The sequence below is a fragment of the Alexandromys fortis genome, unplaced genomic scaffold, assembly GCF_014885135.2.
Source record: "Alexandromys fortis isolate MF-2015 unplaced genomic scaffold, M_Fortis_MF-2015_v1.1 scaffold_43, whole genome shotgun sequence".
In the NCBI taxonomy this organism is placed as follows: Eukaryota; Metazoa; Chordata; class Mammalia; order Rodentia; family Cricetidae; genus Alexandromys; species Alexandromys fortis.
In genome coordinates, this window is record NW_026067928.1 from 774,877 (window position 1) to 793,540 (window position 18,664).

The window sequence follows — 18,664 nt, forward strand, 5'->3', positions numbered from 1 at the left end:
ATAATCATAATAATATATTAATATTTATATATTTAAAACAACACCACACTTGGTGTGGGACAATTCTGTATTCTGTCAATTATGTTTTAAATAAACACTGATTGGCCAGTAGCCAGGCAGGAAGTATAGGTGGGATAACCAGACAGAAGTAGAGGAGGGTCAATGAGAACAGAAGAATTCTGGGAAGGAGGAAGTCCATTGCTCCACAGTCCTGTCCAGATGCCCAAGAAGCAGGATGTGACCTGTCCCACTGAAAAAAGTACTGAGCCATGTGGCTAACATATACTAGAATAATGGGTTAATATAAGTAACAAGAGATAATAAGAAGCCCGAGCTAGTGGACCAATCAGTTCAGAACATGTAGACCTCTGTGCGATTTTCTTTGGGACTTGCTGGCTGTGGGAACTGGGCAGGACAGAAACCCCAATAAGAAGGCCCTCATGTTATTCACACTACATCAAAGAGTAGATGATAGAATCATTCTTCGATTACAACATTTGAAAATGATTCCACATTTATTTAAACATTAGTGACAAATTCACACATATAGACACCTGATTTCTGATACCCAAACCAGAACTAGACACTGGAAAAAAAGACAGCATCTTCAACAAATGGTGCTGATCCAAATGGATGTCTGCCAGTAGAATACAAACAGATCCAGAGTCATTACATTGCACAAAACTCAAGTCCAAGTGGATCAAAGATCTTAACATTAAGCCAGATACATCGAATCTGGCTGCAGTTAAAATGTAGCATAGCTTTGAATATATTGGCACAGAGACAACTTTCTGAAAAGAACATCAATAGCTCAGGCACTAAGATTTACAATTAATAAATGGGACCTCATGGCACTGAAAACCTTTTGGAATGCAAAGGAAACTGTCAATAGGACAAAGCAACAGTATGAAGAAAATAAAACTATTTTTTGAACAACACATCTGGTAGAGAACTAATATCTAGAGACTCAAGAAACTAGTTATAAAAAATTCAACTAAAATGGCTAAGGATTCTGAGTTGCACAATTTGAAATAGCTGAGAAACATTTAAGAAAAGGTTCAACATCCTTATCCATTAGGGAAATTCAAATCATGACTACACTGAGATTTCCTCTTACACTTGTTAGAATGTCTCAGATCAATAACTCACGTGACAGGTTATGCTGGCAAAGATGTGGAGCAAGGGGAACATTCCTCCAGTGCCGGGCAGGGATTGGGAACACGGTTGTGGGGTGCGGTGGGGATAAGGGGAGATGGGGAGAGAGAAGGGAAAAGGGGAGGATGGGGAGAGCTTGAGAGAATGGGATGGTTGGGATGCAGGAAGAGTGGATGAGGGAGCAGGGAAGTAGTTATCTTAATTAAAGGAGCCATTTTAAAGTTGGCAAGAGACTTGACACTGGAGGGGTTCCCAGGTTTCCAGGGAGATGTCCCCAGCTTGTTCCTTGGGCAGTAGAGGAGAGAGTACCTAAACTGGTCCGATCCTATAGCCACACAGATGAATACCTTGCATATCACCATAGAACCTTCATTTGGCGATGGATAGAGACAGAGACCGAGACCCACACTGGAGCACTGAACTGAGCTTTCAAGGTCCATATGAAGAGCAGAAGGAGGAAGAACATGAGCAAGGATGTCAGGACTGCGAGGGGTGCGTCCACCCAGTGAGATGGCAGGACTGATCTAATGGGAGATCACCAAGGCCAGTTGGACTGGAACTGATGGAGTATGTGATCAAACCGGACTCTCTGAATGTGGCTTACGGTGGAGGCTGACGGAGAAGCCAAGGACAATGGCGCTGGGTTTTGATTCTACTGCATGGACGGACTTTGTGGGAGCCTAGTCTGTTTGAATGCTCACCTTCCTGGACTTGGGGGGAGCAGGGAGGACCTTGGACTTCCCATAGGGTCGGAAAACCTGACTGCTCCTTGGACTGGAGAGGGAGGGGGAGGGGAAATGGGAGAAGGGGAGGAGGTGGAGATTTTCAATGAAAATAAATTTTAAAAAAAGAAAACAGAAGTCCGAGACAACATATCTCCTCCATAGATTACTAAACCCAGAATCAAGCCTCATAATGAGAATGTGCTGGAAAATCTTATTGACAAAGAATGAAAACAATATCAGTAACTATATTCAGCCAGATCTAAGAAGACATGAATATGCTAATAAAAAACAACAACAATGACAAAAGAGCTGAATGGCATAAGGAAGACAATGCAAGCTATGAAAATTATGTTTGATTAAAAGACTAAGCTTCACACAAATCAAAGATTATGCTGAAAATGGAAATTTAAGTAAATCAAATAAAAACCTACTTGGAAAGTCTTTTTAATAAAATAGAGCATAGAGAAAATAAAGCATCATGCATGGAAATCCATGTACACTCAGGTTAAAAGGACTTCCATAACAGTTTGAAAGTCCCAGCAAGATTCCCCAAACCTGAACTTAGGCAATGAGAGTATTGTGGACTCTTAAGAGCAGGTAAAACTGCAATAAAGACATGAGCACCCCGAAAGATTCTAATGTCCCCCAAAAAATCTTCTCTGACCAATTAATGCCAAATGCTTCAGAGAGTCCCTGAAGCCACCACTCAAAAGGAGCGGGAGAAAAGATAAATTGAAACAACTCCAGAAGTAAATTTTGTCTATAAGTGGTACCATCTGCTTAAGATACAAAGGGGAAGTCCGACAGAACAGTAAATCCTGTGCCCTAATTGTATGTAAGATATCACCAGACTTCCCTGGTCTATTCCGGTAAGTGTGGTGGGCACCCCTATTTGTCTTTACTAGTATTACGTTGTCTCCCTCTGTGTCTTTTTGTCTGGCTCTTTCCATTCTGATGGCTGGAGAAACCTAAATAAAACGCACAAGGGAGTGAATAGTAAAGAGACTACACTTAAAAGTGCCAACAAAGCTCACAGGCCAACTCAGGGTACCCACACCTGCTTCTGAGACCTCTTCTGGTAGCACCTGTGACTGAATACTCACACTGGTGGTAGCTATTGCTATGGGTTCTCTCTCTAGCAGCACCCTAGCTACAGCAATAGCCACCAGTGTCTTTATAATATCAATGGCTTCTCTCGTATGAGAACCCTCGTATCCTAACTTGAAACCTGCATCCTCTTGTTGAAAACCTGAATTTTGTTGGTCCCACCAGATTGCCCAGAGAAACCCCTAATCGTCTATCCATCCCTTCCATCTGACACAGGAGAAAGACCTGACTGCTCTGTTCCCCATATGCTCAGGAATGCTTACCTGCAGTTTGTTAAGTCTCTTTACTTACATTCATTTTCCCATGCCCTGAGTGCATACAGGGAGGAGAAATAGTTTCCTGAACCACAAGTCCTTTTTTTCTTCCCTGGCCTGCTCTAAGGACCCAGGGGAAAATGTAGTAATTTCTTCAGTCACACTGGGAAAAAGTAAAAGTTCAACTCCTTTCCCATTTGGGATTTATGTCCTTTTCTACCAATGACTTATATAATTAGAAGACTCAAAGCCCTCCTTTCTCAGAGATGCTTCAGGCTTTTAGTAAGTGTTGGAAATAGTTTTCTATACACACCAGCCACCTTGGGATCCTTGCCAATAGCTCCTAGATACCCTGCTTATGTCCAAGAGCAAGATAGAATTTTCTGCTGAAAATTGGAATATTTACTTTGGGGTCAGACAGTGGGAAACTGCCTAATGCAGATGGCCAGATCAAATGGAGCTTTAGAGCATCTGACCAACTTATAATCATAATATCAATGAAGGTAAATAGACACTGGATATTTTTTCCATCCTCAAACATTATTTTGAAAATTAAAAATCTTAGCAAGAAAACTTAACAGCTCATTTAAGGTAGGAAAGCTTATTCAAAGACCTAATGAATCACCTGCTTTGTTTCTAGAAAGGCTCTGAGAAACATATCAGGTACTTACCCCCATAGTTTTAGATGGCTCCCAAAAGCATAGAGACCATAACATTTCTGTTGTCATGTAGTCAGCCCAAGGAATAATTAGAAATCTTGAGAAATTTAAGGGATTTGATGGAAAGAATAGTTCTCAACTTTTGGAAATTGCTCAGAAAGTTTACAGCAGCTGACATTCATTTGATGAAAGACAAACTATCTCATGCTATGAATGATTTCTTGGGAAAGCAGATTAGAAAGGGAATAGTGGAAATGTGTGTGTGTGTGTGTGTGTGTGTGTGTGTGTGTGATATTCCCCTCTATTTGCCGTGAATACCATTGGTTAATAAAGAATCTGTTTTGGCCAGTGACTTAGCAGAGTAGAGCTAGGCAGGAAAACCAAACTGAATGCTGGGAGAAAGAAGGCAGAGTTAGAGAGACGCCAGGGAGTTGTCAATGGAGAAAGATGTAACCTGCTAGTTGGAACATTGCCAGTAGGCAATAAGCCTTGTGGTAAGATATAAAATAATGAAAATTGGTTAATTCTAGATGTAAGAGCTAGCTAGCAATATGCTTAAGTGACTGCCCAAACAGTGATTTAATTTATAGTTTCTGTGTGATTATTTCAAAAGTCTGGGCAGCTGGGAAACAAAATGTGGCCTCCAACAACAAATTAGCATGCCAATGTGGCCAACTAAAATCCACTTAAAGTCTAAGATAGGTTTGGAAGAATTCTAGGCAAAAAAGAAAGAAAGAAAGAAAGAAAGAAAGAAAGAAAGGAAGGAAGGAAGGAAGGAAGGAAGAAAGAAAGAGAGAGAGACAAGAAGGAAGGAAGGAAGGAAAAAAGAAAGAGAAAGAAAGAAAGAAAGACAGGAAGGAAGGAAAAAAGAAAGAGAAAGAAAGAAAGGTAAAAAGAAAGAAAGAAAGAAAGAAGGAAGGAAGGAAGGAAGGAAGGAAGGAAGGAAGGAAGGAAGGAAGGAAGGAAAACGGATATAAGAACAGCTTAAGCCGGGCGGTGGTGGCGCACGCCTTTAATCCCAGAACTCGGGAGGCAGAGGCAGGCGGATCTCTGTGAGTTCGAGACCAGCCTGGTCTACAAGAGCTAGTTCCAGGACAGGCTCCAAAACCACAGAGAAACCCTGTCTCGAAAAAACAAAAACAAAAACAAAAAAAAAAAAAAAAAGAACAGCTTAATGCCATGGCTCCTTTAATAAAGGTTTTCCTTATTTAGCATTAGGAGAAAAAAAAGCTGCTCTGTTTTAAAACAAAGGCTTCCTGTGCTCTGTTGCAAGCAGGAACTTGGCTCTTTCAGGAAATCTGGCTAAAAAAAGCATTTATATGGGTTCTGTGAGCAGAGTTCTACAACTTGCTTAATGGCAACATAGACCCACTGTATGCCGAAAATTGGGGCAATGTACATGGCTCTCAGAGGCAACCAACAGCTCCACCATGCTGGACAGTTGGAACAAGCAGGCAGGACCAAGTTGGCCCTCCCATGCCCACTTAGCATTAAAAAAATGTTATTCTAGTCAGAAAAGAACTACAAATATACAATAAAGACAAGTTCAGATGGAAAAGACCTCTAAATAGGGGGGGGAGTGTTGGATAAATGTACATAGGCTTTGGAGAGAAGAGAAAATGAGTATAGAGAATTATAAAAAGAAGTAAATGGTTTTTTAAAACATAAAACAATGTCTTTAAAGACAAACAGTAAACTTGTCAAAAAGAACAGAGTAAAAAATAAGCCACATAAAGATGGAATATACACAGAGAGTCTGGATTATATATATATATTATTGTGCTTTCTTTAAATTATTTTACTGGGAAAAAGCTGAGATATTTCATTGTATGCACTGCTAAGATATACCAACATACGGGTTTCTTGACTTTAAAATTTGAGTCTAAGGATATGTTGCTTTGGAAAGAGGTTGTTCTTTTGTTTCCACAGAGGATGAGAACCTGTTGAATCCTTCCAGACTATTGTGGCTTGATGGACCAAAATCCCCTGAAAGGTCACCATGAATACCCCCAAAATATTTTGCCCAACAACATGCAGGAAGCAATTTGGAGAGAACTATTCCCAAATTCCCAAATATTGTTTATAAATTGTGTTTACATTTAAAAGGGAATATACTACAGAGATTTGCATTGGTATGGATCTTGGTTTATTGATACAAATTTTAGGTCAATTTTTGTTATAGTTATCTATCTGCCTATCTCTCTATATATTGTATTGTATTTGTTCAGCTCATTTAAAAATATAATGTATAATTAAGAAATATAATAGATAATCAGCTACAATAGTCAAGCTTGTAGTCATGTTAGTTAGATTTTCTACATGTACAGAGATGTATTTCAGATGGATAATCATTCTTCAGACCTTTCAAAGACTATTGGGTATTGCATTTAAAACGTTTAAGAACGTAGGACTTTTCATGACATGGGACACATCTGCTCCTGGCAGCACCAATCTACTTCAAGAGGATGATGTTCCTTGTAGAGGCTTCTTATGGAATTGGTTAACCATTTGGGCAAGAAACTGCTCTTGCCTAGACTGCTTGATGTTTATGCTATGTGAATGGGCATGCAGAACCCACAGAGAAATGACTGCTGAACTTTCCTAAAGGTAAGACCATCCTTTGGGGTTCCTGCTTCATAAAAAAGTCTGTAAGATATTCTGTAGGACACAGTCGAAAGTGACTGAAAAACTGCCAATATAGTTGAAACTGCCTTCGAAATTTCCTGCGTCATGGTAAAGTCTGTCATAGACTATGGGCCTGTAATAAAGATTGGATGCTCCAAAGTTACAGAAAAACCTTGGGTTCCTGTCCAAGCAGTGAGATATCTCTGCCATTTCTAGAGTTTTGGAAGTTAATTATAATGAAATTCCTGTTTAATTATCTAATATTATATCCTTCTGAGGATGGAATTGAAGAATAGATAATTGTTATTATAGTTTTCCTTGGTTATGATAAGAGATAAAGTAGATATAAATATTATAACTGTACTTCTTACTTGACACCTGTTTTGTTGTATGTAACTTTAATAAGTTAAAGTTAAAACCTTCTTTTTATTTAGACAGAAAAGAGGAGGTGATGTGGGATTCTCTTCTGTATACTGTGACTACCACTGGTTAATAGAGAATCTGTTTGGGCAAGTGGCTTAGCGGAGTAGAGCTAAGCAGGAAAACTAAACTGAATACCGGAAGAAAGAAGGCAGAGTCAGAGAGACGCCATGGCGCTGCCAGTGGAGAAAGATGCAAGCTGCCAGCCAGAACCTTGCAGGTCAGCCACAAGCCTCGGGGTTAAATATAAAAGAATGGAAATAGGTTAATTATAGATGTAAGAGCTTACTAGCAATATGTTTCAGTGATTGCCCAAGTAGTGATTTAATTATTATAGATTCTGTTTGATTATTTTGGGAGTCTGGGCAGCTGGGAAATGAACAAGCAGCCTTCAACAATAGAAGTGGACCAGAAGAAGGGCCTCAGGGACCCACCAGTATCATTTTATGAGGCCTTAGTGCAGATGTTAAAATTTTGACAAAAACATGTGCAAAGCAACCTGCTCTAGCATAGATATCACCTCCTCATAGGATGAAGAGGATTGTGCGCAGGCACATAAGGCATTTTAGAGGCTCTTCAAGCCATAGATTATATCGTCATGGCTCTGTATTCCTCAGGTCATATACTTTGGCTACAAAGTAGAAGAAGGAACACAAACATTTCCCAAAATGATATTTCAGCTATACTACAAAGTTCACTCTCACATCAAAGACAAGGAAGTATAAGAATTCCTGGGCATATCGGGATACTGATGGCTATAGCTAATATGGTTTGCTGAGATAGCCAAGCCTCACTGTGGGTTTGAAGCTGCCGAATAGACAGATACTGAGTAGAGAAATTCCAAAGCCTTAAAAAGACCCTAATGTCTGCCTCAAGCCTGGTCTTCCCATATATTAGTATGGCATTCCACTTGTGTGTGGATGAGGCCACAGTTATTGCGCTGGCAGCCTCACACAAGCCCTTGAACTCTCAAAAGAATTGATGGCATATCTGTACAAGAGACTTGACTTGGTTGCATCTGGTATAGCTGGAATGTATAAAGGCCATGGCTGCCACCACCAGGCTAGTAAAGAGAGCTGATAAATTAATTTTAAGTCATGAACTGTTAGGACTAATTGAGTCTTGGCTTTCAGCTGCTCTTCCCTGTCTAGAGCCTTCTAATTGAAGTTACTAGAAGCTGTGCCTAGCCTAGAGGATCAGAGGATGGGATTTTCACCTGTTAGTCATTGGCTGTAGGATCGTTAAGCCTCCATGGTGCTATTAAACGGGGGGCTTTTGGTACCAGTGTTTGGAAGGTCTGTGTGTCGGTCTGTCTCTGCGTGTGCATTCTCAATCTCCAGCCCCTTGCCCAAAGCTCGCAAACTGGGTTCTAGAGCATAGAGCGTAGACGGGGGCTGCAGTGCACGGCAAACTGTTGCTCTATTGAAGTTGAAGTCCTCTTTAGTGGGCACTTGAGACATGGATATCTAATGTCCTTATGATTCAAGACCAGCTCTGCTTATGAATCAACACTGTATATAGTTCTATAAGAATCAGCTCTCAACTCTGCCAGTCTCCTGTCACATAAAATTCCTATGAGGACCCTTAATGACTCTTATGGGTTCAATGACCTGTTACAGTCCATTAGGTTTGATCTGACTGACTTTCCACCAGGGACAGGGCCGCGAGGGGTGCACCCACCCACTGAGACGGTGGGACTGATATAATGGGAGCTCACCAAGGCCAGCTGATGGAGCATGTGATCAAACCGGATTCTGAACATGGCAGACTAGGAGGGCTGACTGAGAAGCCAAGGACAATGGCACCGGGTTTTGATCCTACTGCATGTACTGGTTTTGTGGGAGCCTAGTCTGTATGGATGCTCACCTTCCTAGACCTGGATGGAGAGGGAGGACCTTGGACTTCCCACAGGGCAGGGAACCCTGACTGCTCTTTGGACTGGAGAGGGAGGGGAGGGGGAAGGGAGGGGAAGGGAAATGGGAGGGGAGGAGGAAGTGGAAATTTTTAATAATAATAATAATAATAGAAAAAAGAACCTTGGGCTATGAATACACACTGGTGTTTGTAAGAACCTTCTCAGGATGGGAGGAGGTCACTCTGCCAGAAGAGAGACTGTAAGAATATTTACTAAGAAACTCTTTAGGAAATCATTCTTAGTTTGGACTGTTCTAGTTTTGGGTTCTGACATGGCATGGTTGTCTTTCTGGCAAAAGTGTCTCAAAATCTGTCAAATGTATTAAATAGTAATTAGAAATTAAATTGTGCATATAGTCCACAGAGCTCAGGTCAATCAGAGAGGGTGAACAGAACTTTTATGGAGACTATCATCAATTGGTCCCAGAAACTGGCAATAAAAACAAAAATGGGTCAAATTTCTCCCCTGTGACCTTGTCAGAACCCAATATACTTCTTATCAAGAAGGATGTACACCTTTGAAATTATATTCCACTGTCCACCCCCTCCAAACTCTGAAATATTCCCTAGGTAAAAATGGCTAACCACTCCTCCCTCCTCAAGTCCTTGCAGGCTTTTCAGGAAGTTCCACACGCCTTTAACCAGACTATGAAGGGAATTCTGCCACTTCCCACCTTTGAATCTATGCAGTTCTACACAGGATACTTGATTTGGGTAAAGATGACCCATGGCTGGACCCAGAGCCTGTTTGAATGGAACTCTACCCTGCCATCTTCCCCACCCAAACTGCTGTTAAGGTAGCTGGTATCATCCTGGGGGTGGGGTCGGGAGCAGGAAAGGACACCAAGGATGATGGCAGATAAGCAGTCACTTGGACCTTGAAGCCTTTTTAAAAAAATTAGCGGGTTTACTAACCAAGGATACACAGTTTCCATTAGACCCGAAGATAGACATAGAAATTGAGAATAAAAACTGGGATGACAGTCTCTGTCTTTTGGAGGACCTCTACTATCCCATGTCTTTTCTAGGGACTGAACAATATGAATTTAGGAAAGGAATGCAGGTCAGTAACCTGGTTATAGAGAAGATTGACTAGAAAATTGCCTTCAGTAATTACAGTTTTATGCATGCCATGACAGTTGTGAAGTTGTCTTGCCAAAAAAACAAGGTACCTACGTCAAGTCCTCAAATCACGAAGTTTGCTGGCATTGACCATGTGTATAAATTTGAATTATCTGACTCACTGAAAAGTCACATGTCCAGGTACCTGTATTGTCCACCAGGTATATCCCACAAATGGAGAAATGGTGAGAAGTCATATTGGCCTTGACTCTATGTTAACAAATGTCAAAAATGACCCAATTCTAGTCCTGTTTCTAGTGCAACTTCTGTTGATTTTTGGGGAGCCAAAACTTTAGGGAACTCAGTTCCAAGATATACTTACACCTAGGTAATTTGGAAAATTCTATTTTGGGGATGGAGAGTCAAATTGACTCTGTTACAGAAGCTGTACCATAGAATTGAAATAGGCAAGACTTTGTGCTTATAAAATAAAATGTGTTTTGCATGACCTCCAAAGAAATTTGCTATTTGTTATTTTTTTCCCAACCAATTAGTAGTAACTACTACTAGGGAAAACCTTCCTATTGTTCAGAGAAAGGAAAGAAAGGAGACACAGATCAAATAATTGATTTCAATCTCAGTTTATTAGTCCCTTCATGGCTGGCTACCTTACTGTCAGCATTAGCTGGACCATTGATTCTTATTCAGATCAGGCTAGTGATGGAATTCTCCATCCTCAACCGCATTGCCAACTACATAATACAAAAAATAAACTCAGTTAAGCTACTATTTCTTGGTACTAACTGTGCCCCTTAGAACAAGATGACTCAGTTTTGACTCATATCCATAGAACCAGTGGGGAATTTGACTGGGTGAGACAGTGCAGCTATTCCTCCATCTTTTACTCTTGTTGAAAGCATTTCATGTTTAACTAGAATTTGATCTCCTTGATGGATAATACCATAGAAAATTACCTAACCCTATTCTGAGAACTGCCGGTCGAGATTCTCTAGTTGACTTATTGTAGCTACTGATAAACTGCCTGCTTGAGAAGAGCTATCTCAAGCTAACCACTTGTCTTCACTTCTGTGAAATTGTTTACTTCTGCAAAGAACCACCCTCCAACCTTTAGGTGCAGATTGAGATGCCAAGACATGGTTTCTGCCTTCAAACATCAGTGCCCCTGACACTCAGTGCCGCACATAGTTCCAAATACTTCAGCAGGCTGGAATATTTTCACTTTGCTCTAAACTGTGTCTGAGTGGATATCTCTAGTGGGTTCCCCAGAACAATCCCTTCTATCGCCCACTTCGCTATCACGGACTCTAATCCTCTGAAGGCATAAGCCAAATTAAATGCTTTCTTTTATTGTTTACCTTGGTCATGGTCTTCTGTAACAGAAATTGAAAAGTATCTAAGATAGTAGTGGAGTGCCCATAGGAATCAAATTGGCTATTGCCTTTTCTCTTGCTTGTGCAGATATAAGTGGAAAGTGTGATTCTGTTTATGAAGGCACCAGCCAGTTTAACGGCAGGACATAGAGAAATCATTTTTTTTTAAGTTGGCCAGGAACTGCTTTCTAGATGCAGAAGGTAAGAACTATTCTTTCTGATGGCTAGCTTTCATAGTGTCAAAAAGTGCCATATAGGCTAAAGCAGAGAAAGACATCAACACTTTTATCCAGTTCTGAATGAAACATGCATACCACAATTCTTATCTTCCAGACAAGATGTGTGTACTGGTACAATAGTGGTACAAATGTTATGTATCACTTAAAAACATCTTTCTGAATTGACTTGAAGTCTGCCCCAGAGGAAGGAGTTTATGTCTAGCAACATTGTCAAACTTCTGTGGATTAGGGGGTATCGTCAAAGGACAACCTACTATTATTATTTTACTAAACATTCATATTGTCAAAGAGCCCTCTAAGTATTTATGTTCATACCCATACCTCCATCAATAGTTATCAGAGAAGCTTCTTTATTCAATGAGTACGAGTTAATATGGAGACTCATAACTCAGGAAAGTGCTGGCAAAAAAGTGACAGTTAGGAGTTAGTCCTAAATAAAATATCTGTTTCAAAGTTACCTCTCTGGTGTTCAAAGAACATCTCAGCAAGGAGTTACAAAAGAATTTAAGACCTGGAAGATTGTGAGTAATGTTTGTTATTTGAGCACCACAGTTGATCTGTGTCCTCACGAACCTATAGCAGCTTTCCTTACCAGCACAAGAGTTGAAAATGGTTAACTAAAGCAAAACTCCAGCAGGATGAGGGATGTCTCAGCAGGGCTCATCTCTAGATGAGATTTTATTATCCTGTATGGGCAGCAGGGGGAGTGATCATCATTTTTCTTTGGGTTTGTGGTCACTGGTAGATGGTTCATGCTTCATTGAATGAACTAACAGCCATATGCATATTTAGGAAGCACTACTTTGAGATGATAAGATGATAGAACAAAATAAAAAAAAAGTCATGAAATTGAGATGTTCAGGGTTTGGAAAGATCCAGAAGAGGGAATTTCAGGAGGGAAATTGGGGATTGATATGCTCAAAGTATATGCATATATAAGACTAAATTAAAAGGAGTTTTGAAATGTTTTAAAATTCAGAAGTAAATTTTATATGAAACCTTTACCATCTAAAATTAGTATGTTTTTATTTCTACTTTAGATTATACTTAAATGATATTTGATGTGGGATTCCCCTCTGCATGCTACGAATACCATTGGTTAATAAAGGACTGCTTTGAGCCTATAGCAGAGGAGGGCAGAAAGAGCTAGGCAGGGAAAACTAAACTGAATGCTGGAAGAAAAAAGGGCAGGGTCAGAGAGAAGCCATGTAGCCCCACCAGAGCCAGATGAAATTTTAACCAGTAAGCCACAGCCACGTTGCAATATACAGATTACTAGAAATGGGTTAAATTAAAATGTAAGAGCTAGCAAATAAGAAGCTAGAGCCAATGGGCCAAGCAGTGATTTAAGTAATATGGTTTCTGTGTGATTATTTCAGGGCTAAGTGGCTGGTAACCAAGTGTTCTCCTCACAACAAATATTTTACAATGAAAAAGTAAAACACATTTAACAAACCATATATCAGCAAATAGTATGTTTTTGAATACCAATAAGAACAATAAGTAAACAGCATCATAGGATGCTACTATTTTAAATTTAACACTAAATTTCAGCAACTGTTCCTTCAATACCAATTCTTATTATCACTCAATATGATCATGAAAAATATTCATTATTCTACATTGTTAATAGACATGTTCTATAACAAAAGCAAAGTACTATGTCAACTATGCACACTTTTGCCACTAGAAATTTTATATAGAGACACATGATAATATCAACATAGATGTTAATGTACATTTATCTTCAATATAAATTGATGAGAAGGAAATGTATAGTTACTATAAAACACAGAACAAAGGATCTTATTTGTTGAGAAAATGAGGACATTTTTGGTAGAGGCAGAGGTGTTTTATTCAAACTAGCTCATCAATAAAAAAAACACTAAATGTCTAAAAGACTGGCTGAGGATACACAGCCACCAGCTAAGAGGAAATAAGTTTATGAGGCCAGTGTACCTATAACTTACACAGAAGGACACTGAATGTGATAGAGTTCAAGGACAAGGGTCAGGAGTGCTATTCAGAAAGCAGATGGATGGAAATAATTCACATCTGGAGATCTATGGTAGATACTTCTATGAATCAGAATTCATAGAAGAAGAATATCTGCAAAGGCTGAAGATGGACTAAAACTTCAATGATGTGAATATCTCTAACTGTTGCGGGTCAAAAGCCTAACTACACTTTATTGAGGGCTAAGCATATCCCTCTAAATAATCATTCTTCCCTCATTCTTTATCATACCAAACATCTTGTGACTAACAGATGAACGACTTGGAATTAATTAACTTAACTAACCCCTGGTTTTCAAACTAAAGGCTAAAAGTCATGAGATGCATATAACTGAGATTTTTTCCCACTTTACTGTTGTTATCTACTTAATTTTTCCACCATTGAATTTTAAAGGTACCTTGATTCATTACCTCCTTTTTAAGTTATTGTAAAAATTTCAAGAAACTGCTTCCATGTTGAAACATTTTCCCCCCCAGAAAACAATCACTCATATTTGGCTCTAGAATAAGCTGTCTTTTTTCCTCTTTGATGTAAGAATTGAGTTGTTTCCTTTTTTATAAATATTTTGATCAGTGAGCAATTTATGATGTATGTTATGATCAATAATTCTTTGAATTAGTAATCCTGGATCAGTAGAATTCTTAGAGATTAAAATAATAGATCAAGGAATATGGAAATATGATCATCTTTTAATTTTACAAATTTCAATGATTTCAATGTTATAAGCGAGTGGAGTATATGATGGATAACAAAGATTGAAAGTGGAGTAACACAGAAAACCATTGAGTTGGAAGAAGATGTTAAGTTATAAGATGAACAAACATTGGAGTTAGAGGAATAGTGGACAAAATAGAAAATTTTTTCAGGAAAAATGTTGGTGTTTGAGAAAAAATTTAAATAAGAAAACTGCTGATGGGGATAAATATGATCCTTTTTTTATGTCCACACACTAATGCATGGAGAACTGTTCTAAGACAGAAAAAAATTCAGTAAGACAAAGGGAACTTAACTAAATTATTTGGCTATTGCATTTAAATTGCCTTTGCTTCATTCACCAAAAGTCAGATGAAAAGGTGAATAAGAAGAAATTAGAGGTCATGGAATATTTAAGCTTAGAGATGGAAATTCAGATTCCTTGTATATGGTTGATCACTGAAAACATAGGGTCAGAAGCCTGCACTCCAAATACCTTGAAGCAGAAAGAGTAAACCAAAGAAACGTGGGTTAGATATTTTTCTACTAGGATCGAAATAAGCTTTGATATATAAATATTTATGTGTACCATATTTTGTAATACATCATATAAGTGATGCAAATATAAATTTGAGAATATATTAGTTTTTAATCTTTTTACAAAATGTATGCAATTTTGGAAATATATACAATGCATTTGGAATTTTATCTTAACTAAGTTTGGACATTGATATATGTAAATTAGTAAGAATATAGATTATCTACTTATTGTGTAAAAGTATTCTAAGGGATATGATTAAGAAAATAGAGAATTGAGATTTATTTACAGTGGTGTATGGTGGTAGGTACTCAATAAAGGACTATGGGGTGAGATGGCAGAATTCTGGCAGTAAGTTAGTTTATGTCTTTCTGTCCATGGCATTTCTCTGTTTCAAGTTCATGAGAAGTTGAGCCTTCCAGTATTTGAAAGTCATGAGTAGCTTTTCTCTAACTATTAAAAACAGATTTAATCAAATGAGAATTCACACTCATATAAAACAATGTTCCTATCTGGTGCCAGACCAAAAAAGGAGAAAAGGAAAACAGAATGGCTAAGGAAATAATAGAGAAGATGCTCTCCTTTGTTTATGGTTGACATAAATTTTACACTAGATAGTTGATGGAAAGTGTGACAAATATTAAGTTCATATTAAAGTTTGTATATCTTAGTGATAAAACAAGAAAAATCAATATGTGGCGCACAGTTTGTGTAGTCATTTATCATCATGAATACTATACAGCTTTTCTTGATATTAAATCCACATTACAGTTTAGTTAGAATAAAGTTCTAAGTTACAATAAAGTTTTCCTTAAGTATTTTACTTTGGAAGTCCAATATTTCCTGGGCAATGAGCCCTACTCTTACCAGATATTATAATATCATATATTAAGATTCAGTAATTGCTACATTTATTGTGCAATTCTTAATCAGTCATGAACACTGAACCAATGTCCTGTAAAATCATAAAGAGATAAAAGCATCCTCACAGTAGTGACTAAAGAGAATGTAATATTTACCTACATTCCTTAAGAATTTGGTATGAAATTTGAAAAGTAATTGAGTTATTTTCAAGAGATTCAACTCGCAAAATTTCATGATACTATGATTCCAACAGTAAAGGGGACATGGGGTGGTACTCGCATGTTTTATTTTCAGAGTTCTTAACACTTACAACTTATGGTGATTGTAAAAAGTGGGATATTTTCAAAAGTAAGCCTGACAGATTATTCCTCTCTTTTGGTTATTAGTTTTATATTTTAAACTTAACAAAATCTATTATCTCAGTTCTCCTTTATTTGCCAATCTCAACTTTAATAAGCTCTTCATAAATTTTTGATATTCACCCAACTTCATTCACTAAAATATCATTAGATAAAGGGTTTTTTTTAAATAAAAAAGATTGCTATTCTGAAAATATTATTTATTTCTAGTTGATATGAAAATTGTATGTATGTACTTTGTTTATTATTTTCTGAGCTTTTTGCGTATCAAGAATATTTTAAACATGAATTTGGGTTTCTGCAGGTGTCTGGGAGGAGTTTTAGTAGGGAGTATGAGATATGTGTGTGTTCTAAATATTTTTATTTATGTGTGAACTTACTAAAGAATAAATAAAAATGAAAAGAAATTTTACAATAAAGACCTTCTTTTGAAACATAGGAGATGACAAGTAAATATTTATCAAAAGTTCTCCATCCCTTAAAGTTTTGAGTTTACTCAAAACTCCAGGAAAATCTGATCATTTATGCATTCTAAGTATGTACTGAATAGATGAACTCTCACAGTTCATGATTTATGACATCTAATTATTGTGATTTTAGTCAACTATTTTATTTTATTGGATAACAGAAAACTTAGATTTAGGCCTCATATGTGGAAAACTAACATATTTGGACATTGAAAAAATAATTTTCTTTAATAAACAATGATTTTGTATTATATGAATCATCTAGCATATCATTAGAATATGTTCATCACGACTCATAAAATTCAAATTCAGGACTATATTATTCAAAACATTCTTAAAGAGAAGGGTATCTTATAACATCCTGTTTGTCAAGGTAATGAACAATTATAGTTAGCATTTTATTTTATATATTTTCCCATCTTAATATGCTTCGTGAAAACCCGATTCAATTAAATTTAACCCATCTTCTCTTTCTAATTTGTTCTTAAGAAAAAAAGTCAACATTTTTAGCTTATCCATTATTATTTTCTGGAACTTCTACTGTATTGCTTCTTCTGTAATGTATTCTGATATCATATAGATCTAAATGCAAATCCTTTCTTATCCTCATCATATGCTCAAATGAAAATGATCTATTTAGAGTAATAATGACTCAGTACCCTAAAAAAATGTAAAACTCAAGAGTTTCTCGTGTTCCAAGGGTTTTCTGTATCTGTAGTGCAACAGAGCTCCATGCAAAGTGTCTGCTGAAAATAAACTGGGAATAAATGTTACCTGAGTATTGTGAATGCACAGTTCTAATACTGAGCAGAAAGAAATCACGCCAAATGTCATCTGCCCGACTTTAATTCTAAGACTTGCATGGAGAGGGGCAAAGATGAGCAGAAAGTAGTACATGAGCAAGGATTGTTAGGATGGGGGTCACTCCAGGGGAGAGGAGAGGCGGAGCTATGTCAGTGATGATCTTCTTTTACCCACTTAGTTATTCCTCAAACACAGAGTCAAGCCACAAGGATTTGAAGCTATCATACTAAATCAGTCATGGGCCGAATACATGAAATGCGTCTTAAGGGTGGTCAAAGCTGCCTTCACCCGAAAGAGATCAGGGAAAGACATACTTTAATGACAAAGGGAGACAGAAGGACATTATAGTCTATGAAATATGAGATCCACTCAACTTGAAGGTTCACCCAAATGTCCAGATATTCACTTGATAGTTGTAACTCTGAAAACTTGTTAAAAGAGCCCATGTATCAGCCGACAGAAATTAATAAGCAAAGTTTTAATGAGATTGCAACTTGGGTAATGAAAACCAGAGTGACATCTAGCTCAAATTTTCATCCTATAGCTCTCTAACCTTAGTTAACTAGGAGAGAACAGGAGGGGGGGGGTGACCCGCAAACCGGAACTATTCTGACACCTGCCCGGTGGGAACTTACTGTACCTGTGTCCGCATCCTTCACCTGTTGCCTGGATGGAGCTGGCAGACTCCGCTTGAAGCTCTTTCAGGGCCAATCCTTTGTCCTGTGGTCCAGGAAAGTCCATGCCTGTCACCACCTCCTCCTCTAGGGACTCCACGTAGAAAAGAGTCCTGGCGGGCTGCTGGGTGCCCTGCCCCGGAGCTCCTTGCTGCAGCCTCGTGGCAACTGGTAGCAAGGTGCCATTCAGCGGATTAAAGGGAGAGGATGAAGAGGACGATGAGGATGATGAGGAAGAGGAGGAAGAAGGTTTCTTCCAGAAAGCGCTCAAACTGCCTTTTTCCTGGCTTTTAAGCAGCCTACTCTGGCTAGGTCCCCAGTGCTCAAAGCTGCCTCCACTGTCCGGCGGCAGGGAGCTGCCCCCCGCTGGGTTACCACCGGAGGCTGGCGAGGGATGGCTGAAGAGTTTCCAGCGGAGTCGCAGGATGTGCTTCACATCGAAGTCTTTTCGCCCAGAGCCGGACATGCTTTATGTACCGAGAGCCAAGGGACTGCAGCTCACACACCAGTAGCCTGACGAGATTTCTGGGGAGGTCAGTGGCGTTTGGAGAAGAGCAGGAGGAAGGATGCTCCCCGCGTACACGGAGTGCCAAAGGTGGCCAAGCGGGCTGCGCGCCTTGCCAGGCGAACACACCAGCACCGTGAGCGCGCTGCAGAGCCGCTAGGCTCAGTCTAGGTCGCTTTCCCGGGACCTGAGC

General features: G+C 38.7%; 1 protein-coding gene across 2 annotated transcripts in view; it reads right to left on the reverse strand.

Moving 5' to 3' along the window:
• Positions 1-18,432, reverse strand: part of Klhl1 (kelch like family member 1) — a 220,767-nt gene extending 202,335 nt beyond the window's left edge. For both annotated transcript variants that reach the window (XM_050144717.1, XM_050144716.1), the window contains exon 1: positions 17,933-18,432. In XM_050144717.1, the coding sequence (XP_050000674.1) occupies positions 17,933-18,432 (500 nt within the window). The remainder of the gene's footprint in view (positions 1-17,932) is intronic.
• Positions 18,433-18,664: the final 232 nt, after the last annotated feature.